The following is a 25,869-nucleotide window of genomic DNA, read 5'->3' as shown; positions in this document are numbered from 1 at the left end:
ACGTCCATTTTCCGTAGTTATAGAAACAAGTGTCGTGCGGGTAAGTGTTTCTCGATGAGGGAGGGAGGAGCGCCACGGGGAGGGTGGTGTTACTCCCTGGTGGGTGAGGGAGGAGCGCCACGGGGAGGGTGGTGTTACTCCCTGGTGGGTGAGGGAGGAGCGCCACGGGGAGGGTGGTGTTACTCCCTGGTGGGTGAGGGAGGAGCGCCACGGGGAGGGTGGTGTTACTCCCTGGTGGGTGAGGGAGAGGAAGGAAGCTAGTAACAAGAAAGACGATGATTATAATGAAAAACAATTATTTACTGAGAGGGCGTGTGGGTCTTTTTGTGTTTGTATGTGTCGATGTACTCGTGCGTGTATTTGTTGTGTGTGTGTGTGTGTGTGTGTGTGTGTGTGTGTGTTATCCGGCCCACAACTATGTGTTCTTGGTAATGACACCAGCATAGCAACACATCCGGCCTGGAAGAGCCAGATTAAAGCTACTTTATCGCCAGTTTTAAAGGTTTACACATCCTGTGGTCAAACACGGCCGTCATTCTCTGTCCTCACTCTCGCCTGCATTCTTTTTACCATCACTATCCTCACTGTCCTCACTCTCGCCTGCATTCTCTTTACCATCACTATCCTCACTGCCGTCACTCCCGCCTGCATTCTCTTTACCATCACTATCCTCACTGCCGTCACTCTCGCCTGCATTCTCTTTACCATCACTATCCTCACTGCCGTCACTCTCGCCTGCATTCTCTTTACCATCACTATCCTCACTGCCGTCACTCCCGCCTGCATTCTCTTTACCATCACTATCCTCACTGCCGTACTTTATTTAAGCCTGCCGTTGCCGTCACTATTCTCTTTACCATCACTATCCTCACTCTTGCCTCACCTGCCGTCACAGTCACCTCACACTCCATTATCTTTACCATCACTATCCTCCTGCCGTCACTCTCGCCTGCATTCTCTTTACCATACTGCTCATTCTTTTTACCATCACTATCCTCACTGTCCTCACTCTCGCCTGCATTCTCTTTACCATCACTATCCTCACTGCCGTCACTCCCGCCTGCATTCTCTTTACCATCACTATCCTCACTGCCGTCACTCTCGCCTGCATTCTCTTTACCATCACTATCCTCACTGCCGTCACTCTCGCCTGCATTCTCTTTACCATCACTATCCTCACTGCCGTCACTCTCATCACTGCTTACATTTAAGCCGTCTTGACTATTCTCATCAACACCTTCCTCACCTGACAGTCACCTACACCCATTCTCACTATCCTCACCACTCACTACGCTCATTATCCTCACCATTTTCACTAACTCCAATCTTCCTTCACCATCATTATCATGTTCTTTGTCTTTCCCCGACGGTACACCATCTTCACCAATTTTATATAGAGAAAAAACTTCTGAGTGTCCATATAAAGTGTCAATCGACCTAAGTCTCGGATGCCGTCTTCTTAGTTCGAAGCTTCACAAACCACTGAATCAAACGTACCTTGTTTGTTTGTTTTGGTTGTCACTCTTGAAACAAAAGCAAGTAACAAATCATCATTGTACTATTAGTGAACTAAAACAAAATGTACATATTTAGCCAATTATGTGGGGAAGAAAAATTAAATACTTTGAGGATGAGATAATGACAAGTTTCTGGAGAGATATTGGAAGATTGGTCGAGACATTCCCACAACCTTAAGAGTGAAGGCAGTGGTCGCCAGCCTCACACCCAACGATGATGCCTTGATTAAACAACTGGTAACCAAAAAATCATCGACAACAAAGATAATCAAATAATATATGTGGATAACGGCGCTGAATTCTTAATAAAGCAAAATCTGAATGGTAGGTTTCCTATGGTAGTAAAAAATTTCTACATCAGTTAACAGGGAATATTTCTTGCAGTGTGTCGTGGTCTGTGTTCATATATTGGCGTTCTTTTGGGCGTCGTTGACATGGTAACCTGTCTAGAGTTTGTCACGCAGGTAGTGAATCTGAAGGATCTTGAATGATAAACAATTTACTTTAATATATAATTATGATCACCTAAGGATTAACCACCCAAACGTTAACCTAACCTAACCTAACCCAACCCCCTCAGGCAGCGTTAGGGTGTTTACTCGTGAGGTTAAATAAGCTGGGGTGTCTATTCTTCATATGATACAATCAAAATTTATAACGTATGATCCAGAAAGAGGTTGGGTGGTAATCACAAAGACTGCTGGGTTGACCTGCCTGACCTCCACCACACGGTAGCCAGCGGTCCTAACCTTAACCCGCCGGGTCCATAGTAATGATTCAGATATCACAGCTGGGGTCAGGACGGGACGCTTCCTGCAACGGGCGACCTTCTGTAGTCTTACGTTTATCTGAGGGCGACCTTATGTAGTCTTACTTTTATCTGAGGGCGACCTTCTGTAGTCTTACGTTTATCTGAGGGCGACCTTATGTAGTCTTACTTTTATCTGAGGGCGACCTTCTGTAGTCTTACTTTTATCTGAGGGCGACCTTCTGTAGTCTTACTTCTGAGGGCGACCTTCTGTAGTCTTACTTTTATCTGAGGGCGACCTTCTGTAGTCTTACTTCTGAGGGCGACCTTCTGTAGTCTTACTTTTATCTGAGGGCGACCTTCTGTAGTCTTACTTCCGAGAGCGACCTTATGTAGTCTTACTTTTATCTGAGGGCGACCTTTTGTCGTCTTACTTTTATCTGAGGGCGACCTTCTGTTGTCTTACTTCTGAGGGCGGCCTTTTATAACCCTTGTTCTTCTAATCTAAAGGCTCCACAGTGAACAGGAAGTTAGGAAGTCTAGCATAGTTCCAAGTTTCACTGAGGAGCGGTGTTATGTGACGGGGACAGAGCTTCGTGTGGCCTTACTTCTTCAGGAGGCAACCACAGGAAGTAGCGATGATGATGATGACGCGCTCATCAGTAATCTTTCTGGTGATGACGCTCGTGGTGTTTAGAAAAACTCTCGCATGCCCTTCAAGGTGACTTAATAAGAATTTATAAGCAAATTATCCAATAAAATTAATAATTCTAAAGTGCATATACTGATTATACTTCTGTAATCATCCTTACTTAAGACTATTCCGCATCACAGTCACGTTCCTCGGCAATTTCAGTAAAATTGACGGTGACCTCCGTGTGTGTGTTAGTGTGGCGGCAACCTAAGACAACTGTACTTGATTCTTTCCGAAAATCCTCGAAAATTTGAGGTGTTGTAGGAATCCTTCTCGAAACTCTACCAGGAATCAAAACTTGAAGAGCTATTATTGTGATTCCGACTGCACACACACACACACACACACACACACTACCAGGAAAACTTAGTAAGACACGTTACCAAAGCATGACAAATTACCAAGATCAGTAACCAGGACAATACACTTCACTTCACTCGAACAAGTCATCAAAACAAAATCACCAAAAATACAACAGTCGACTACAAATTCCCCAAAACGAGCTCATCAAACGACATATACCAAAAAGGAGCTAACCAAAACAACACGAAAACACCAATTACTAAAGCAAATCACCAGCACTTACCATATAAAAAAAAACTCGAAAACAACTCACGTGGACCAATCACCGGGAGCAAGAAGCCAGAGGCCCTGTGGTGAGGAGGAGAAGACAATTATACCGTGATAGTGGTGGAGGGCGGAGGTCGGGCCACAGTAACAGCTGCAACCGACGACAATAATGATACGTTGGGCCACTCTCCTCCCCGCTGATCCCCGTCACCCACACACGTGCGCCAGACGGAAGGTGTTTAAGGGGCCAACCTGTTTTGTGAGTATGCCTGAATTGAGGAAGAGAGAGAGAGAGAGAGATATGGAAGGAGAGAGAGACAGGCACACACAGAAAGCACACAGGAAGAAGGGAGAGAGAGATTCCTCGTAAATGAAAATGGGATTTATAGACGAAATGAAGAAAGCTGAAAGTAGGAGAAAATAGAAGAGAGAGAGAGAGAGAGAGAGGTAATTATAACATAACAAAGCAAATATGAAGACCAAATGACTAACAACTCACACGTAACCAAAACTTTTCAACTCCTTTACAAAAACAAAAACAAAAACAGGAAAGAGAACAACATCCAGTTCCCGGATATCTTGGTCATGCCGGGTGGTCGAGCGCCGCACCACGACCTGCAGAAGACGACGACAAGAATTACAGATGGTAAGCGAGGGATGCAGGCAGGAGGGAGGGGAGGGGGGAGATACTGGAGGCCAACTCGTGCTATTACTTGATGCAAAAACACCATCAGGGGGAACAGATTTACACACGGCTGGCTGGGAGGCAAGGCTGCAGGGTCTGAATTCTACTTAAGCAGTTTCGTATGTTTTTGTACTCTTGACCAGTTACGAGAGATGTGGTTAATACTCAAGATATGAAAGAATTGTATAAGTTTTTTGCTCTTAACAGGTTCCAAGACAAGTACTTATTAAGATTATACAATAACTAGTTGCAAGAGAAGGAGTTAGAGTTAGAGTTAAGCTACATTAGAATCTTATGAGTTAGTTAGTTAGATATGATCAGTTCTCTAGACCAGTTAGTTAGTTAGATATGATCAGTTCTCTAGACCAAAACGAAAAAAAAATCCCTACTAATATTCAAGAATTCGTTGATATTTTCGCCTTACGTTACAAAGGTTTACATTATTTACCTAATGGCCACCCACTACAGGTAGCCATGCCAAGGGAAGGAGACCAGTGGCTTGTGCAGGATCCCTCCATTTTGTCAAGGGCTATTTTGAAGCCCAATATTGTGTGAAGAAATACTTCCTTGTGTTTGTTCTTCGTGATAACTTGGCGAACTTGTAGTTATGTCCTCTCGTGTTGGTGGGGAGTGACATCACAAAGAAATGTCCCGGTTTCACGTTTTAGACCCCTTTTGGGATTTTGAATGTTTCAGTGAGATCTTCCCTCGTGTGCCTTGTCTGAAGGGTTGTTAGTCCTAAGGCCCTCGGTCTACTCACATAATCGAGATGACATATTCCATAATCATCTTTTTTTTAGGGAAGTTAGGTCTTTCTGGAGGTAGGGTTTCCAAGCCTGTATACAATAATCCAGTCTGGGACGTATGTGACATTTGTACATTTAAAGGAGCGTTTGCTTATCTTTGTATTCGAAGGTGTGCTTTATAATTCCCAAATCTCGATTTGCTTTTCCCACTGATGCTCTTACTTGTTGCGCCTCCTTCAGTAACTCATCTGTCACAATACCAAGGTTTTTCTCCTCGACAGTATCCAAAAAGTGTTAGTAACAATAGTTGTAATTAGGGTTATTGTATCCTATGGGTCTTGCATTTTGTAATGTTAAAGAGTATTTGTCAGTCTCGAGACCATTTGAACAGCTCGTGCAGGTCCTTATGCAAGGTTGTTAAATCGTTTTGACTTGCTGCCTTCCCAAATACTTCGTGTCGTCCGCAAACTTGTCAATGTGGCCCGATATGTTTTCATCTATGTCGTTTATGAAGATCACAAACATAGTGGGATCATAGGTAACACCTCGCGGTACTCCACTGAGAGCCTGTTTCTAATCAGAATGTACTCCATTTATTACCACTCTTTGTTGCCTGTGTTCTGCAGTGCCTGGGTCTTCGAGGCTTGTCGTGCATGTAGGACTTGGTCAATCGCCTGCGAGAAATATACGTACATCCACTAAAAGATTATTCGGCACCCTTACGGCGTGATACAATATGACACGGGTGCCGAATAATCTTTTAGTGGGTGTACAACACGTCCACTGGTGAGCCGTGGTCCACGTAGTCTGTTCCCTTTCCATGGAACCGTGATGTTGTGCGTTGATAAGACTGTGTTCTGTCAGGTGTTATTTCGAATCGAGGCGTACATCACCGAAAATACTAGGGTGGGTGTTACTCATTACTCACGAACCTGTTATGGATATTACTCATTGTTCACTAACCTGTTATGGGTGTTACTCATTGTTCACTAACCTGGCTCACCAAGGACACCCCCCCCCCCTCAACCCTTGTTACGAAGAGAAATACATTAAATATAGATCTTTGAGAATGAGAATCTAAAGACCAAGTGATAATCAGAGATGGTTTGAGAAGGTAGGAGAGACTGTTAATAGCAGGGGAGGCTATAGAGGCTACCTGCATTACTTACACTGTTGGGGTAATTTCGACAGAGACGTATAAGAAGTGGATGAGTGTTGGTTTTCCTCCCTCCTTCCCTTCCTTCCTCCCTCCTTCCCCCTCCCTCCTTCTTCCTTTCCTCCCTTCCTCTCTCCTTCCCTACCTCATTTCTTTCCTTCTTTTCTCCTTTCCTCCATTCCTTCCTTCTTCCCTCCCTTCCTTCCTCCTTCCTGTCTTCTTTCCTTATTCTTTCCCTCTCATCCCCCCCCTTCCTTTCTTGTATACCTCCAGCCTTCCTCCTTTCCTCTCTCTCCTTCCCTCCCATCCTACCTTCTTTCCTCCATTCTCCCTCCCTTCATCCTTTCATCCTTCTCTCTCTTTCTACGTCCTCCTCCTCCTCCTCCTCCTCCTACTACTACTACTACTACTACTACCACCACCATTCCACCATTTCCCTAATATCTCCTCCATTATACCTCTTAACTACAACCCACTTACAAACTTACATCACCCCCCGTCCCTACCCTCCAGGCGAGTAGTTAGTGCCCTGATGTTGGTAATTCAGCCCTCATTACACCATCCACAAGGATGCTTAAAGAATCCTGATATACTCTACCTGTAAGTGGAAATACAAAATCGTACCCAACTTACTGTAAAGTAAAAAAAAAAAAAAGAATAATAACACTTTAAAATGGTATCATAATTAAGGTGAGGCTTTATTTTTGGGTGTGATTACGTTCGTGTAACGTTGTTCATGAATCCGGATGGAGAAACAGAAAAAATAAGACGATTAATATGATTAATATGATGTGTGTGTGTGTGTGTGTGTGTATGTGTGTGTGTGTGTGTGACCTTGTACGTGACGAAGGTAGAGGTCGTGTGTTGATGTTGATGATGATGAAGTGTGTCTAATGTTCTTACTGATGTGTTTTTAATGATGTTATTATTATTATTATTATTATTATTATTATTATTATTATTATTATTATTTTTATTATTATTATTATTATTATTATTATTATTATTATTATTATTATTATTATTATTATTATTATTATTATTATTATTATTATTATTATTATTATTATTATTATTATTATTATTATTATTATTATTATTATTATTATTATTATTATTATTATTATTATTATTATTATTTTTATTATTATTATTATTATTTTTATTATTATTATTATTATTATTACTATTATTATTATTATTATTATTACTTATTATTATTATTATTATTATTATTATTATTATTATTATTATTATTATTATTATTATTATTTTATTATTATTAATATTATTATTATTATTATTATTATTATTATTATTATTATTATTATTATTATTATTATTATTTTATTATTATTATTAGTACTATTATTATTACTATTATTATTATTATTATTATTATTACTATTATTATTATTATTTTTATTATTATTATTATTATTATTATTATTATTATTATTATTATTATTATTATTATTATTATTATTATTATTATTATTACTATTATTATTATTATTATTATTATTATTACTATTATTATTATTATTATTTTTATTATTATTATTATTATTATTATTATTATTATTTTATTTTTATTATTATTATTATTATTATTATTATTATTATTATTATTATTATTATTATTATTATTTTTATTATTATTATTATTATTATTATTATTATTATTATTATTATTATTATTATTATTATTATTATTATTTTTATTATTATTATTATTGAAATTATGCTATTAATTACTATCTTCAAGTCATAGTATATATTGTTATCTTGAATCCGTTGTATATTCTCAGTATATAAAGTATGTTGTTTACATAAAAATACAGGGGAGCATTGTTTGGTTTACACAGTATTATGGGCTTACACTATACATCTAAAGGAAACGATGCGGTTATCTTTGCTTGATGCTTCATATATACTGTGGAGCTGAGCTAACAATGACAGCTATGCAACAGCTATAGCAGTATAAATCAGCTACAACAGTGTACATTATTTACAGCAGTATACATCAGCTACAACAGTGTACATTATTTATAGCAGTATACATCAACTACAACAGTGTACATTATTTACAGCAGTATACATCAGCTACAACAGTGTACATTATTTACAGCAGTATACATCAGCTACAACAGTGTACATTATTTATAGCAGTATACATCAGCTACAACAGTGTACATTATTTACAGCAGTATACATCAGCTACAACAGTGTACATTATTTATAGCAGTATACATCAGCTACAACAGTGTACATTATTTATAGCAGTATACATCAGCTACAACAGTGTACATTATTTATAGCAGTATACATCAGCTACAACAGTGTACATTATTTATAGCAGTATACATCAGCTACAACAATGTACATTATTTATAGCAGTATACATCAGCTACAACAGTGTACATTATTTATAGCAGTATACATATTCATCTCGTCAACTACTCTTCAAGAATCACTAAACCAAACTAATTGCATTTCACTTAGACTGTTTACGGCGCGAGGCAATTTACAAAGGTCATGGCAATTTACAGGGAATGCTATGCAATTGCTGAGGATGTATAATTTAGAAGAAAGTATTGTAATTTCCTAAGCAGAATTGCACCGTACGGGAAACCCCAGGTGTAATTTACAGAGTGTATAGCAATTTGTAGGTTGAAAGAGAGGTCACAATAGAGGGGGGAGGGTCTCTCTCTCTCTCTCTCTCTCATCATCAACGACGAAAGAAAATTTGATCCATAGGAAGATGATGATGCTGGTGGAGGGTAAAAGTCTTAGTACCAAGAAGGAGTTCTAGTACCGAGGGAAGTTGTTTTAGTAATTTTCGTACCGAGGGAATGAGTTTCAGTACCGAGGGAAGGAGCTTCAGTACAAAGAGACGGAGTCTTAGTACCGAGGGTGAGAGTCTTAGTACCGAGGGACAGAGTTTCATTGCCGATCTCCAGCTGTCGGTGAGGCCAGGAGAGCCATGTGAGTCCCCCAGGTGCTGGTGGGGTGTTTTGGCAGGGCCGGAGGGGCCAAGTGAGAGGCGGGGTGATGTTTTTGTCCAGACCTGAGGTGGACAGCAAAGCAGGGGGGAGGGGAGGAGAGGAGAGGAGGATAAGGGGGTTATGGAGGAGAGGAGGGAAGGGGGTGAGGAGGAGGAACAGGAGGTAGGGAAGGGGGAGGGAGGGAAGGAGAGGAGGCGCTCATGGCAGGTTTGTTTTAGAGATGGGCAAGAGTAACCCTGGATAAGGCCAGTCGGGCGGGGACCAGTATATCCCAAGGCAGGCGGTCGGGGGAGGGGCCGCTACTACAGGGTGCTGCTGGAGGGGAGGAGATTGAGAGTAATTGATGATCTTGATCTATTGAGGAGAGTGTCTTCGCTAGTGCACTTGGAGAGACTGATGATGTCCTCATGATTGCCAAAAAGATTTCCTATTCAATACACATGGAGAAGGACCAGGAGTGTACATTTTCATAGTCAAAGTTCCTGAAGAGGAACCGGGAAAAATTTCATTTTACTGGAGCACAGAAATGAGTGGAGATCCCTGTGTGTACTGCAGTAGAATTTCACGACCAACACACACTCACAGAGGAGATGGACGCTGCCTTAACGAGACTTTCACCCCCAGTATCAACTCTGCAGTCACTCGCTGGCAAGAAATAAATTTTACGACTTTCTAACGTGACGGAAGTCATAGTCCTTCTCGTTCTTTGGAGGATGACCTCATCTTGAGCAGGTCGTCTCTTTCTAGGAAACCATCTCCCTGACTACCTCTAATTATACACGGAGAGGACGACCTCGTTCCCGCCCTCCTCACCACCTACACTACCACCACCATCCCGAGGGAGGCGCATCCGGCAGCCGCTGCCCTGACGGTCGGGGGCGGGAGGCGACGGACGCTGTAATCGTCGACAATTGCTACCCCGCTCCGGGATGCATGTCCCAGATTCTCAAAGTATTGTACAATGAACAGTTCTCGCATTTGAAGATGTATGAATACACCTAACTGGTTGGTTAACCATAAACATGAAAATATTCATAAAAAAAAAGAAAAAAAAAATAGCGTGAGATTGTATCTTAACCAGACAGTTTAACTTGGCATCACTTAGAGACAAAATGAGCAAAGAAAAACATTCCCAATGATTCCTTATCGTACTATATGTTAGTAAGTGGATGTATCTAGTTAAGGTGGCGTCTTCGTGTTGCTGTTGAAAGTTACTTCTTCACTTTACCTTACATCTAGCAGTTAGATCCATTCTTACTTCTTCAGTAACGATAAATAATTCGTAAGTGCTTCTGAGACTCAGCACCAGGATCTCCTCAGGGCCTCTGTATGCAGATTTATGAGTCATAATATGCGGGAAAATTTTGATTACTCTATATAATGGAAGCTAATTTATGTGTGGGTGAATGTGACCGATTCTTAAACAACGTTCAACTTAATTAACATTCGCATGACTTCGGCTTCCCCCTACCATTTTTTATCTGCTCTTTCACCCTTTTCCAATTATCGCCGCTTCCACCCTCATATCCAATAAATTTCATGAGATAATTTTTTTCAGTGTGTTCACTTCTGTTCACACTCCCTCCTCGTTATATACCCGTATATTTCAATTCCATACTTTCCCCTCTGTTCTTCCTACGTACATTTTACACCTCCCTCTCACAACACGTTCTCTCATCACCTTTCTCTCTGCCTTCCTCATTAACACATCTTAACACTCATGCATTTCCCTCTTAACACACTAACTCATTACCCTCACAGATCACGAACGCCTCATAGTGTTTATACATGCTGGTATTTATACATATTAGAAGCCAACATTAATAGGATTCAACACTATATTTCCTGACCAGTATAAGAGGATCCTAAGTTCATCACAAAGACTTAAACACACACACACACTTGAGGTTGGGTTATATATATACTTAACAGTAATAACTTCACAGTGGAGGGTGGAATGTTTGAGGAGTAAGGATGAAGGATTTGTAGGAGTGTATAAAAGGTTTTCTGTTTGTGTATTGTAAATGAAGTTGGAAATAAAGGGGAGGGTTTTAGGCTTTAGATTGTCGTCTGATTTTATAGAAGAAGGGTGGAGAGAGAGAGAGAGAGAGAGAGAGAGAGAGAGAGAGAGAGAGAGAGAGAGAGCATTTGTCTCTGTTTGTGTGTTTTTGTAGTCTGGGATCTTCCTTGTGGTTGGATGAGTGTGGTCACGTGACGCTGAGCACTGTGATGAAGGTTGTTGTTGTTCTTATTGCTGTTGTTTTGTGTGTGTTGCTGTTGCGCACATCACCAAGTTATACAAACATTCAATTAGGTGTGTGAGAGTAGATACCTGAGTCATCTCTCTCTCCCTCTCTCTCTCTCTCTCTCTCTCTCTCTCACACACACACACACACACACACAACTTGGAAAAACAACCCACCAATCACCTCAACTTTAAAAAAATCAATATCAAACACAACTTCACCTAACAATAATACAATCCAATTCCTCCCAAGCACAGTGTTTCCTCTCTCGATGTATTTATCGGTAAGCAGTTCATAATCCTGTACCACTACTACAATTACCACAGAGCCGCTACCTAATCGAAAAACTGCCATGACATCAAGTGGTTGCTAAGATTACCCTCTTCTCAGTCCAAGATTACATTGATTTCCAAAGAGCGACAACTGATATGATGTTGTTTTCTCTGTCACTCGATAATGATGAGATGATTGTGGTGATGGAGGTGATGTTATGGTGTCCTGTGTGTAGTGTGTAGTGTGTGTGTGTGTCGTGTGTGTGTGTGTGTGTGTGTGTGTGTGTGTGTGTGTGTGTGTGTGTGTGTGTGTGTGTGTGGATTTCTTGTTATCTTAGCACCGTTCCTCTCAACACAGAAGAAAGTGTTGTATCATCCAGTCTCTCTATCAGTAAGCTGTCGTCCTCCTCTATTCATGAAATTTGTAAGTCACTATACCACTCGCTCCCTCACTCTCAGTTCCCGGTACTGATCTCCGCACCCCCTCCCCCACACTAAACCAGGGTCATATACATACAGATGAACAACCCAACTACAGCAGTACAGTTGTTTATCTACACAATAAACTTAGTGAAAAAACAAAAACACGATTTGTTGTATAGAAGAATATGAAACACGGAGTCTACTGGTGGGATGAGAACAGGTAGGTGTGAAATTTTCGACCTTTCTTAGTCTCGGTACAACCTCATTCGTCTTTTCTATTTCCTGCCTTTGTTTTGAAGTTCCTGTACCTCGTGAGACAGAAACAATAGTAAATAGACGGAAAGATAGATGGATAGACAGACAGAGATAAATATATAGATAGATAGATAGTTCATTTACTCTCTTTAATTTTGAAGACTAATAAAAACATTGTCTATCTATCTTGTTATGGCTGAATTTAATATGTTGTATTGTGAAAGAATTACTACAAATGTTTCTAAATTCTAAACGATCACAGTACAGTATGATCTATGTTAAGGTCTGAGATACCGTCCATATATATGTCGTAAATTGAGGTGGGGTGGGGTGGGGTGGGGTGGGGTGGGGTGGTGGGGTGGGGTGGGGTGGGGTAGTGGGGTGGGGTGGGGTGGGGTGGGGTGGGGTGGGGTGGGTGGGAGTGGGGTGGGGTGGGGTGGGGTGGGGTGGGGTGAGGTGGGGTGGGGTGGGGTGGGTGGGGTGGGGTCAGGTGGGGTGGGGTGTTTCTTGCAGGTCACCAGCTGATGGACTTTCACTCCGCCACCTGCCTACCCTCCCTACCGCCTCCGCTGCCCACGTGCCCTTCGCCCTGTCTCCTTCAATACCCAGCTGTCTCCCTACCCTCCCTCCCTTGTTAACCACGTGCTCTGCCCTCCCTCTTCCTCCTTGCACACCTTCCAGTTCCTCCTTCATCAACTCTCTCTGTTGATCATTGGCCATAAGTCTTGTTTGTTCCCCTTCTCCCCTTTTCTCCCTGCTGTCTTCTCCCTTTCTCTTGTACCTTTCCTCTCCCCCACTCGCATTTGTCTTGCTGAATTCTAAACCTCATTTTTCTTGACTATCTCTTAATTTTATATCATATTCCTCTCTCTTTCTACATATGTCTTCCTCGACACTCCTCCCTCCCTCTCTCCCTTTTTTGCTTACTGTACTGTGCATCTCCCTCATTATCGTTTACTCTCTCAATCTTCCTTCCGCCTCACCCTCTGCGTCCACTACACTCACACTGATACTAACACTCACACTGATACTAACACACACACACACACACACACACACACACACACACACACACACGCACACACACACACACGCACACACACACACACGCACACACACACGCACACACACACACACACACTCGTAACATCTCTTATATATATAATTCATTACTACAGCTGCGGCTGGACATGACTGAGTGTCCTTCACCGCCGTCTGAGTGTCGCCCTTACTCAATGTCTACCAGAACGAGTTACACCTTATAAAGATTCCTGTTGATGTAATAAACGTTTCCGAAGATGATCTTAACTCTTTGTTGGTCAGGGGTTCCTCTCAGCTGAATAAAATCGTCGGGCGTTAACCAGAATAAAATCCCCAAGTGCTCCGCTACCCTCAAAGCGTGGACAGTCTTGATGTGTTTAGTGAACATTTCCTTCAATAAAAACTAAAAAAAAAAAATCATTGTAATTGGATAAACGTCTCTTTATATAATCTGGTTTATCTCTAAAGTGAGATTTTGGTACCGAAAGATTACTTAGTGTATTTAGTTACTAATCAATCCTCTTCTCTTAGTTTATTACACAGTTGGACAGTTGGTTGAAATAGACGTAATTATGTATGTAAGTTATACCAAGTTTTCATTAATGAACAAATCACAAGTAGAGAGTAATCATGTATCACTATTAACGTTGGTCTGAGGTGATAATGCTAGTCGCTGAAAAGAAAAACAGTGTATCAAAACATTACACAAACGACATGTACAGTCCTCTCAAAAAAGTATCGTTACCCACGGCGTATATAGCTTGTGGTTTTGTGAGCAGTGTTAGTCCACCAGTTTCGGAACGGTTGGTACGGTTCACCACAGGTATTGTAATACACTATTATATACCATGTAATTCAAATTATCTGGTTACCCTTTCGTGGAGAGAACTGCCAGAATGACCAGTAATTGTCATACCTTAACTGTTAACATCTATGTTTGTATGTCCACTTTTAACAATTCTGTTTGACCATTTTTTTACGGGGATTTGCTCAATCACGTTACCAACTTTCTAACTGCAATCCCTCCAAATAATTTCCTTTCTTCTCCATATTCTCAAATCTTCTCATTATATAATATGATTAATTTTCTGTTACTCGGCTCTTAGCAAGCACTGGGAGTGTACTGTACGGACTCATGATTTTGACAATGGATTTTCGCCTGTCTGAGTAATGAAGAGCTTGTTGTATATGATAACATGGTGTGTGTTTGTGTGTGTGTGTGTGTGTGTGTACATCCCCATTTGAGTCATCCTGTGTTGTTGCGTCGCCAGACCTTCTGTATTGGTACACCCACCAACCCACACCACTAGGCTTGGACACCCAACACTCCACACCAGTACACCCGAGCTCCTATACAGTCACACCTGCGGCGATACAGATGTTGACCAGGGGTAGGGGGCAGGGTATGGTTGGGTATTGTTGGGTAGGGTGGGGTTAGGGTAGAGACGTCCGCTGGGCTGCCGATGCGACAGATATATAGCGGCAGGGGCTGGGGTAGTCCGGAAGCCCGTCTTACCCCGCTCAGCAGGTGGCGCCCACCAGCTGATACCCCGGTCACGACACCTACACCTCTTACTGTCTCTCACATCCTCTAACAAGCTGTCTCCTTTCTCTGTCTCTTCTCTTTACTATCTCCAAACTGTATTCTGTCTCTAAATCCTCTCTGTGTTGTCTCCAAGCTCTCTTATCTCTCTATCCTCTCTATGCTGTCCCCTTACTGTCTCCCACAACTTCTATCAAGCTGTCTTAAGTCTCTATATCCTGTTTATCCTGTTTCCAGTCTATATATCCTCACTATGCTGTCTCCAAGCTGTCTCTAAAATATCTCCACACCCTCTCGACGCAGTATCCTATTTCTTCTGTCTCCGCTCTAAGTTATCTCCTGTCTATATATACTTTTTTATGCTTTATATCCTCACCACTCTATATCCAGTCTCAAAGCTGTCTTCCGTCTCTCTGTCTTGTCTCCTGTCTCTCTATCCACTCTATGCTGTCTCCAAGCTATCTCTCTATTCTCCCTAAGCTGTGTCCAGTCTCTACATACTTTCCACGCCATCTCCACACTGTCTTTACGCTTTCTCCAAACCTCTACAGCCATCCCCATGCACACTGCCTCCAAACACTCCTAACTCTCCACGCTATCTGAACGCTATCTATCTCCGTGCTGTCTCCAAGCTTCCTACAAATCTCTACAATCTCTCCACACTATCTCCAGGGCATTCTCCAAATCCTTACAAGCTTTCCATGTGCTTACGGAAGTTGCATCAGGGAACCGGAACAATGAAACCAATTCCTGTTTACGAGGAAATGCCACGATGGACAAGATTACCACGGAAGCGTCGACCCAGAGAACCGTAATCAAATTGCTTGGACTTCCTGATGTTGAAACCGTTATCTTACTACGCATTTGAGATCTTTAGGAGTTATTGTAGTCGAGGTGAGGGAGGGTTGGTATCACTGTTTTTTGGTTGAATGAGTATGAGGGTGTGTTGGTATTATTGGTTTTTATTTGGGTGGATGGGTGGACTGCTGGAAATGGGCGGCCAGTGAGGGGCGGTGGGCGGCCAGTAAGGGTAGATGGGCAGAAGCTGGGCGGCAGGTTAGGGTGGGTGGTAGGTGGACAAAGAGGAGTTTTGTGTGGGTGGCTGGTGAGGGCAGGTGGGCAGGAGCTGCTAGCATCCGTATCATACCATATAATCCTGTGTCCCCGAAGGCGGGTGATACCACGATCCCGCCCCTCACACACACACGCACACACACACACACACACACACACACACACACATAAACTTCCACCTCTCACATACAAACTACTCCTTTACTAAATCTCAACCAGGTAAGCGATCGTGATACATACATACATACATACATACATACATACATACATTGCACGTCACACACACACATACATATGCAACCAGGCTGGAAAGGCCCACATCTTGCGTGGCGTCTCCTCCCTGTCTGTGGCTGCTCACTACGGGGTAAACATGTTAATATTTCATGGAATATTTACCTTTGTTCAAATAATCAGCCTTCATAGCTCAGTGGATAGAGCGCTGGTCTAGTAAACCAGAGGCCGGGAGTTCGATCCTCCCTGAAGGCATAGTGAGTGATCCTTTTTATTATTCTTAGGTAACTGGTAAATAATTTTCACGTGTATGAGAATAGTTCGTATATACACTCGCTCCAAAAAGTATCCCAAAGGTGGGGTACGATAAATTTTAAAATGAACACTGCGACTTCTGTTGTCTCGGTAGGATTGTCAAAATCTTTCGTCCTTTATGTCATATTGTTTCATACAAAATCGCTTAAGATACTTTTTGGAGCGAGTGTACTGTACAACAGTACGGGCAGCTTAACCAATGGACAGTCATCGGTCACCCTTGTTTACATGTACAGAGGAGCATTTATAAGTGTGAGGTGTGAGGTTCTGAACACGCTTAAGACAGACAACAACACTACAACAGATGACGATCGATACGATATAAAAAGTCCGTCATCTATACTGTAAGTTAGGGTTAAGAGTGAGTGATGAGGGAGTACACGAATATGGTAATACCCGCATTATAGTAACAGATAGTCTCTCTCTGATCGTTGGTGGGTGTGGGTGGATGTGGGTGGGTGTGGATGGATGTGAACGGGTGTGGGCGGGTGTGGGTAGGTGTAGTATAGGGGCGGGGTGCATGAGCCACATTGAACATGTAGAGTGTCCGGGTGTCGTCTAAGAGGAGACAGAGAAACAGAGAAAGGCCATGGCCCACACAATGGATGAAGGTATGTCCGGCCCCGTGCAAAAGCCAGAATGCATACCCAGGGACATGTATCACTCGTCTGAGAGGTCAAAGCCAAGTTCGACACGTGTAGGTCTAACTTGCACGAACCAAACCCCCATGCACTTCGATACGTGTGTAGGTCGGGCGTACAGCAGCTAAACCTCGTGCATTTGGACACGTATGGGTGAGACATAGGAAATCCCAGCCCAGTACATATACAGACATGCACCACGTATCCGGGGAATGGAATAGCCAGACTTCTTGGTGGTTGACGCGTGTGCCCTGCCTCACAGCTGCTTCCTAGACGGGGCGCCCCTATCAAGGATAACAGGGGAGGGGAGGGCTGGGGAGGGCTGGATCGTGTCAAAGAGGATTTAGGCAACTTTGATTGTTCTCCCTCAGGGTTGGAATCCCTCTGCGTTTGATAGATTATTGTTGTTGTTTATTCCCCTACTTATCCGTTATTTGTTTGTTTATATATTAACCAATTTCTTCATACATCCGATTCTTCATTCACTAATTCATTGATTTTATTTCGTATTAAAATTTATGTCTGTATTTTTGTTAGTTAATTCATTTATTCTTTCAATCGCGCATACATCTATTTAACTGTTAATTTATTTGTATTCTCTTGTTATTTCTTTATGCATTTAATCATTTATATGTTAACATACCTTAGTCTGTCTGTCTGTCTGTCTGTCATCAAGGACAACAGAGAGACAAACACAGCTGTAAGATATTCAAACACATGAGTCTGTCCTTGATATGGCCAGGACATTTATGGAAAGAGACAGACAGACAGAGATACAAGAGAGAGAGAGAGAGAGAGAGAGAGAGAGAGAGAGAGAGAGGAGAGAGAGAGAGATGAGAATACTCATTACTCTAACACAGACAGGTGACCGTCTTGTGTTGGGCGTTGCTGAAAATTTAGAGACACAATGATGGAATTTCATGCTGTACAGATCTCCTATTGTCCTTATGGCTATTGTGCCGTGGACTGTGAACTTTAAGGTGTGTGTGGGGTGTGGGGTGTGTGGTGTTGGTGTATGGGTGTGGTGGGTTGGGGTGTAGGGTGGAGTGTGGGGAATTGAAAGATGCATGCATGTCTGAGTATTATGTGTGGAGGAGGAGTGGAGGAGAGTGCTTGTGTCAGATTGTTTATGTAGGGTATGTGGGGGGATGAGTGGGAGAGTGTGTAAGGTATGTTTAGTGAGGAGTTAAGACTTGGGGGCAGTGTTTATGTGAGGTGAGGGATGTGTAGAGATATGGGGGAACGTGTATGGGAGAGGGAGGGTGTGTGTGTGTGGAGTGTGTGGGACAATTACACTGTCCTGTATCAACACTCATTTCACTAATAAGGGTTTATTCCACACATTACGACAGATGCAAATGTCGCTTAGAAAATTGCACCTCCTGTTTGCTTGTGTCATTGTCTAGTGAGTTACCTTGAGTGTTTCCTAAGAGAGAGAGAGAGAGAGAGAGAGAGTCACAATATTTATTCCTTCCACTGATTACTTTTTTCTAGTATATCTTGAGCCTGAGGTACGGTAATGATAACATCTATAACAATACCTTTCGCTATATATCTATCTACACCTCTCCCCCCTTCATATAACATCCACATATCTATAAAACTTGCCATTACGTATCAGTCATTTGGCCCCTCATTATAGCCCCCTGTTGAGGCACTTAAGAGATCATCTATAACGCCGGCCATTACGTATCGTTGGCATTACCGTGTGACATATAAACCGGCCGCGGGTGCACACCGGACGCAACAGGATGCCCCGTAATCACGATACCTGCGGCCGATGTCTTAAACTGCCGGAATTACACCCGTAACTCTCCTCCCATCTAAGATAATGCCAGTCCTGCCCTCCCCCATCCCCCCAACACAGGCACTTGGCTAACTATGCTTATGTAATTATATGTGCGTGCTTTACAACCCATAATCTACCAGGAAATTGGTGGAATCGTCGACCATTACCCGAGACGCTACCGAGCTTTAGGCAACACGGTATCGTCTCATTGCAATCTCCGGACGAAGGTATAAATGCCCCGACTACATAGAACACGTACTCGACCCCTTGACGAATAATTGGTCGGTGGTAGTTGATGATGGTAGTGATGAGAATGGTGACGATGATGAACTCGAGAGTGAGGATGATGATAATGATGAAAATGACGTCGACGATGATGAGGATGACGACGAGGTGATAATTGATGGTCAGAAAGGGACCAATCAAGACCTCAGACTCAAAAGTTCCTTAACTCAACAATGCTGGCTAACTCGATACACCAGGACATGCGGCTTCAGTCGATCTCTTGTCGAAATTATTATACCGAAAACTTATTGTATACAGAAGCGTCCAGTAAAGGGTAAATAAAGTAAGAACTTACAATATTACGTTGAAATCTTACTGTAAATAGAGGCGTTCTCGCCCTCCTTACGTTATAAACTACACAGAGAATCTACTGTAAATAGAAGCGTTCCGTCACCTACCTGTAAAACACTGTAAGGAAATACTGCACTGCACTGAGAAGCTACCGTAAATAGAAGCGTTCCCTTTACCTCACCAACGGTAAAAAATGAAATTACTGTAAAAAAACAGGGCAGATCGCGGGGCTCGTCAGGGTTGTAAATTAGTGAGAAGGTCAGGAAGTGTCGTCGGGATTCGAGTGGTGGTCTTGAGTGTCAGCGAGACGGGAGAACAAAAAACTCCCGCCCGTGTAACGCAGGAACCAAACACCCAGACCTCAAATTACCGTTAAGTCAAGTTCTTCGAAATGACAAAAAGCAAAGTGAAAAAAAGTGATGTATATCGTAAGGCTACCGGTAGTCCCCTGGTGGCGGGAGATCACACCACTTACTCGTCATCCGTACTTCACGTGACACTCTGGCGAGTCCTCTTACCTGGACCAATTATACAATCTTACCATACGAGACAAGGAGCTTCTGTTACTCACAATTATCTGTCCACGTTAATTTTATTAATTGAATGAAGTGGTAATTACACGCCTGCGTCACTTAGCGCCACGATCAATCACGGCTGCATTTCCCGTCATTAGCCACTAACGTCATGCTACGGCGACCAGCAACGACTACCGTACAACAGCTTGAGCACAACCGGTGGAGCTCCAGTAAATATATGTAGAACAGTGCCCTATCGTAACCCCGCAAACAGCATTGTATCTAACACCACAAGTATTCAGTAACGTACCCTAACGAAATACAGTATCGTACCCCAAACGAGATATAGTAATATACCCCCGACAGCGAGATACAGTATCGTACCCCAGAAGCGAGATAGAATCGTATCCCAGAATTTGACACCGAAAGATGAAGTATTGTAGCCCCGACAGCGAGATATAGTATCGTACCCCGACGAGATAAGTATCATACCCGACAGCGAGATACAGCATCATACCCCCGACAGCGAGATACAGTATCATACCCCGACAGCGAGATACAGTATCGTACCCCCGACAGCGAGATAACAGTATCTCACCCCCGACAGCGAGATACAGCATCGTAACCCCGACAGCGAGATACAGTATCATACCCCCGACGAGATACAGTCGCATACCCCCGACAGCGAGATACAGTATCTCACCCCGACAGCGAGATACAGCATCGTACCCCGACAGCGAGATACAGTATCATACCCCCGACAGCGAGATACAGTATCGTACCCCCGACAGCAGATACAGTATCATACCCCCGACACCGAGATACAGTATCATACCCCGACAGCGAGATACAGTATATACCCCGACAGCGAGATACAGTATCTCACCCCACGCGAGATACAGTATCATACCCCGGCACCGAGATACAGTATCGTACCCCGACAGCGAGATACAGTATTATACCCCGACACCGAGATACAGTATCATTCCCCGACAGCGAGATACAGCATCATACCCCGACACCGAGATACAGTATCATACCCCGACAGCGAGATACAGTATCGTACCCCCGACACCGAGATACAGTATCGTACCCCCACAACGAGATACAGCATCATACCCCCGACAGCGAGATACAGTATCGACCCCCGACAGCGAGATACAGTATTATACCCCCGACACCGAGATACAGTATCGTTTACGACAGCGAGATACAGCATCATACCCCCAGCAGCGAATACAGTATCATACCCCGACAGCGAGATACAGTATCGTACCCCATACAGCGAGATACAGTATCATACCCCCGACACCGAGATACAGTATCATACCCCCGACAGCGAGATACAGTAATATACCCCGACACCGAGATACAGTATCGTTCCCCGACAGCGAGATACAGTATCATACCCCCGACAGCGAGATACAGTATCATACCCCCAGACACCGAGATACAGTATCATACCCCCGACAGCGAGATACAGTATCGTACCCCGACAGCGAGATACAGTATCATACCCCCGACATACGAGATACAGTATCATACCCCCGACAGCAGAGCCATCATACCCCCAACAGCGAGATACAGCATCATACCCCCGACAGCGAGATACAGTATCATAACCCCGACAGCGAGATACAGTATCGTACCCCCCAGCGAATGCAGTATCATACCCCGACAGCGAGATACAGCATCATACCCCGACAGCGAGATACAGCATCATACCCCCGACAGCGAGATACAGCATCATACCCCCGACAGCGAGATACAGTATCAGCCGCCCGACGAGATACAGCATCACACCCCCGACAGCGAGATACAGTATCATACCCCGACAGCGAGATACAGTATCATACCCCGACAGCGAGATACAGTATCGTACCCCGACAGCGAGATACAGTATCATACCCCCGACACCGAGATACAGTATCGTACCCCCGACAGCGAGATACAGTATCATACCCCAACAGCGAGATACAGTATCGTATCCCCGACACCGAGATACAGTATCATACCCGACAGCGAATACAGCATCATAGCCCCGACACCGAGATACAGTATCATGACACCGAGATACAGCATCATACCCCGACGAGATACAGCATCATACCCGACACCGAGATACAGCACCCCCGACACCGAGATACAGTATCATACCCCGACAGCGAGATACAAGATCGTAACCCCGACAGCGAGATACAGCATCATACCCCGACAGCGAGATACAGTATCGTACCCCCGACAGCGAGATACAGTATCATACCCCCGACAGCGAGATACAGTATCGTACCCCATTCACCGATATACAGTATCATACCCCGACAGCGAGATACAGCATCATACCCGACACCGAGATACAGTATCGTACCCCCGACAGCGAGATACAGTATCATACCCCGACAGCGAGATACAGCATCGTACCCCCGACAGCAGATACAGCATCATACCCCGACACCGAGATACAGTATCGACACCCGACGAGAGATACAGTATCGTACCCCACAACGAGATACAGTATCATACCCCCGACAGCGAGATACAGTATCATACCCCCGACAGCAGATACAGTATCATACCCCCGACAGCGAGATACAGTATCATACCCCAGCAGATACAGTATCGTACCCCCGACACCGAGATACAGTATCATACCCACGACAGCGAGATACAGCATCATACCCCCGACAGCGAATACAGCATCATACCCCGACAGCGAGATACAGTATCATACCCCCGACAGCGAGATACAACACCATACCCCCGACAGCGAGATACAGTATCATACCCCCGACAGCGAGATACAGCATCATACCCCCGAGACCGAGATACAGTATCGTACCCCGACAGCGAGATACAGTATCGTACCCCCGACAGCTGTGTACTAAGATTAAGGTGTGTAAGAACTTCATTATGCCTGACATTTACTGTGTTTGGTCGCCCCGGGGTGGACAGTCGACTGTAATTGGACCATATTTCTGATGCTCTGAATAGGGAACGAAACAGACAGACAGACAGACAGTTAAAGAGGGCGGGGGAAGACTGCGATAAAGAAGGAGACAAAGAATGGGTGAAATATACAGGTAAATAGATAATGTTTCGATATATTTCACTCATTAACTATGGAAAAATAAAATAGAAAGGTAATTGAATCATCTAGGTTTTTTGTTTTTTTGTAGTCAACTAATACATCAACGAGTGACTAATGATAATCTTAGACTCACCCATCGAGTTTACCTTAATCGGAACAATGGAGGGACACACACACACACACACACACACACACACACACACACACACACACACACACACACACACACACACACACACACACACACACACACACACACACACACACACACACACACACACACACACACACACACACACACACACAGCAGGAGAGCTACAGCTACCCTCCCTCAATAAAACATGAAGGCACAGAAGTATTGAGGATGTCGGTGTCTTTGTCCTATAGTTCTTCCTAGAACCTTTGTGGCTTCCTCCCGCAAGTTCTTCTTCCTAGAAGGTTCTGCCCACGAGTTATATATATCTTTAATCTACTTTTTTTATGGGACGAGATATAATTGGTTCTTGTATCTTTTAATGGGGCTGTTTCCTTCTTTCAGCGGGGGTTCTGTCATTCGTCCCTGTCTGTCTGTCTGTCTGTCTCACCTTCCATTTTTATCTGTTTGTATTTCTTCTTTCTTTCTCCCCTTCAGTTACATGAACAGAGAAAGAGAGAGAGCGTATGTTTATGTCTGTGGGAAGGAGATGGATAGACAGACAGACGGACAGGCGGACAGTGGTAGACGAGAGACGGAGGTTTCCGTCTGGTAGTAATTGGTGAGAATATTGAGGTGGTCTGATCCGTTATCGGAAACTGCAGCTGTCAGTGGCTTTGGGAGTTTGCTTGCAATCTCTCTCTCTCTCTCTCTCTCTCTCTCTCTCTCTCTCAGATACCCTCACACCACCACACGAACTTTCTGTCTGAGTCTATGTCTGTCTGTCTCACGCCTGTCACTGCCTATGTCTGTCGTTAATTATGTCCACTAAATCTGTTTCCGTCTTTCCTCAATTGCCTTCCTCCTCTTCCCTTCTCACTCTTTGTCCTCGCCCTCCTTCCTCTATTGCTTTCTCTCGATCCCTCCTATCTTTACTGTCCCCCTCCTCCTCCTCCTCCCTCCCCTCTTATCAGTTTTCACCCCCCGGCACTACACCTCCCCGTCCCCTTATCTCACCACCAAGACCTGGGTGTGTGTGTGTGTCGGTTATGTCATCTGCTTCACGAGAGACAGGAAGCGTAACACTCACTTTTTATATCGGTCTGTGATGTGATGTGGCGGAGAGATGGTGAGGTATGTGTATGTACTATTTTGTTTGTGGTGCTTTTGAACTAACACAATACAGTATAATTCCTTCTCAAAAAAACCCGAACTATAACAACACAAATAACAACGCAATCTGAAATTATTGTTATTATTCCCTTCGTTACACCGTAGATAGCAACACACACATATGAGAATAATTTTCATTATCTTGGGCTAACGTTCCCCAGGTGTCTTTATGCTTGACTCTGTGTATTAAATAACTATTGGCAAGAGTTGGTGGTGGTATTGTTGGTAGTGTGCATTGATGGTGGTGCAGGTGATGGTGGTGTTCGTGGTGATAAGATGAAGTGTAGGGGAGGTGTGTGTTGACGGTAGTGGTGGAGGCACACAACCTCACTATCACCAATACCTTGTTTAGGCAGGCCGATAAGTTCAAGGGTTCGTGGCAACACCCACGACCCAGACAATGGCATCTCATTGACTACACCATTGTCAGTGAAAAAGATCGCCGAGACGTCCTCCCCCGAGCCATGCGTGGCTCAGGCCAGTGGGACACTGATCACCGGCTCGTCAGAGCCAAGCTCTCACTTCACATCGCCCCAAAACGACGAGGGCAATAAGCCTCCAGAAGAGGTTTTAACACTGAGTGTAGGGAGGATCCAGCGGGAGCACATGTTTTCAGAGAGTAGCTCGAGCATGGGCTGATAAACAACCCGACAACAAACAACTCAAATCCCAGTGCCGAATGGGATATTCTTGACACTGCCAGGACAAAAACCTGCAGAGACCCTCGGCCAGATCGAAAGAATACACCTGGAATGGTTTGATGAAAATGACCAAGAAATCAATGTGCTCATCGATGATAAACGTGCTGCTTTAACTGACTGGCAGAACAACCCTAAGTCTCAGACCAAAGCTGATACTTCCGAAAGAAGAAAGAGGCGCCCAGCGCAAACTTCATAATCTAAAGAACGACTGGTTTAAAAATAAAGCTTGTGAAATTAAAAAAAAAAACTTGCAGATCAACACAAGGTTTGCGAATTTTTAAATTCCACTAAAACAATTTATGGGCCAATCACTCATGGTGCAGCTCCCCTCCGCTCATCCAAAGGTAACTCACTAACTCCCTAATTAAAGACAAAGAAGGCATCCGTCAGCACTGGAAAGAGCACTACCATTCGCTGCTCAACCGAAACACATATGTGGATGTCCTGACTACCCAGCAGGTTCCTCAGCATCCAGAGCTGACCCACCTCAACTATCCTCCGTTCCTGGATGAGGTAGCTACTGCCATCAAATGGATGAAAAATGACAAAGCCTCAGGGCCTGATGGAATCCAAACCGAGGCAGGAAGACCTCTGTTTACCAACCGTCTCCACTCTCTCCTGGAGAATATATGGGAAAAGGAGGAAATCCCACAAGCTCTTAAAGACGCCTCCATCATCAATATTTAAAAGAACAAGGGAGACCGGTCAGACTATGGCAACTACCGAGGG

At 43.6% G+C, this 25,869-nt stretch overlaps 2 protein-coding genes and 1 non-coding gene across 3 annotated transcripts; 2 read left to right on the top strand and 1 right to left on the bottom strand.

Moving 5' to 3' along the window:
* Positions 1-532: 532 nt before the first annotated feature.
* On the bottom strand, positions 533-5,485 carry LOC121854927 (spore wall protein 2-like). Its single transcript, XM_042349738.1, has 5 exons — positions 5,412-5,485; positions 3,576-3,680; positions 2,520-2,638; positions 921-1,246; positions 533-817 (listed from the first exon to the last, which is right to left on the bottom strand). Exons 1-5 carry the CDS (start codon positions 5,483-5,485, stop codon positions 533-535), a joined length of 909 nt encoding a protein of 302 aa, XP_042205672.1.
* Positions 5,486-8,971: 3,486 nt separating this feature from the next.
* LOC121854925 (extensin-2-like) lies at positions 8,972-25,078 on the top strand. The gene is made up of 5 exons (XM_042349735.1): positions 8,972-9,104; positions 15,385-15,715; positions 20,653-21,208; positions 21,385-22,921; positions 24,870-25,078. The coding sequence occupies exons 1-5, from the start codon at positions 8,972-8,974 to the stop codon at positions 25,076-25,078; spliced, it is 2,766 nt and encodes a 921-aa protein (XP_042205669.1).
* Positions 16,392-16,464, top strand: Trnat-agu. The gene has a single exon. It is a non-coding gene; the product is annotated as a tRNA-Thr (tRNA).
* Positions 25,079-25,869: the final 791 nt, after the last annotated feature.

This window comes from Homarus americanus, unplaced genomic scaffold (assembly GCF_018991925.1).
Source record: "Homarus americanus isolate GMGI-L3 unplaced genomic scaffold, GMGI_Hamer_2.0 scaffold38749, whole genome shotgun sequence".
In the NCBI taxonomy this organism is placed as follows: Eukaryota; Metazoa; Arthropoda; class Malacostraca; order Decapoda; family Nephropidae; genus Homarus; species Homarus americanus.
Note: the sequence above shows the minus strand (reverse complement) of the source record. Positions and strands in the feature narration are given on the sequence as shown.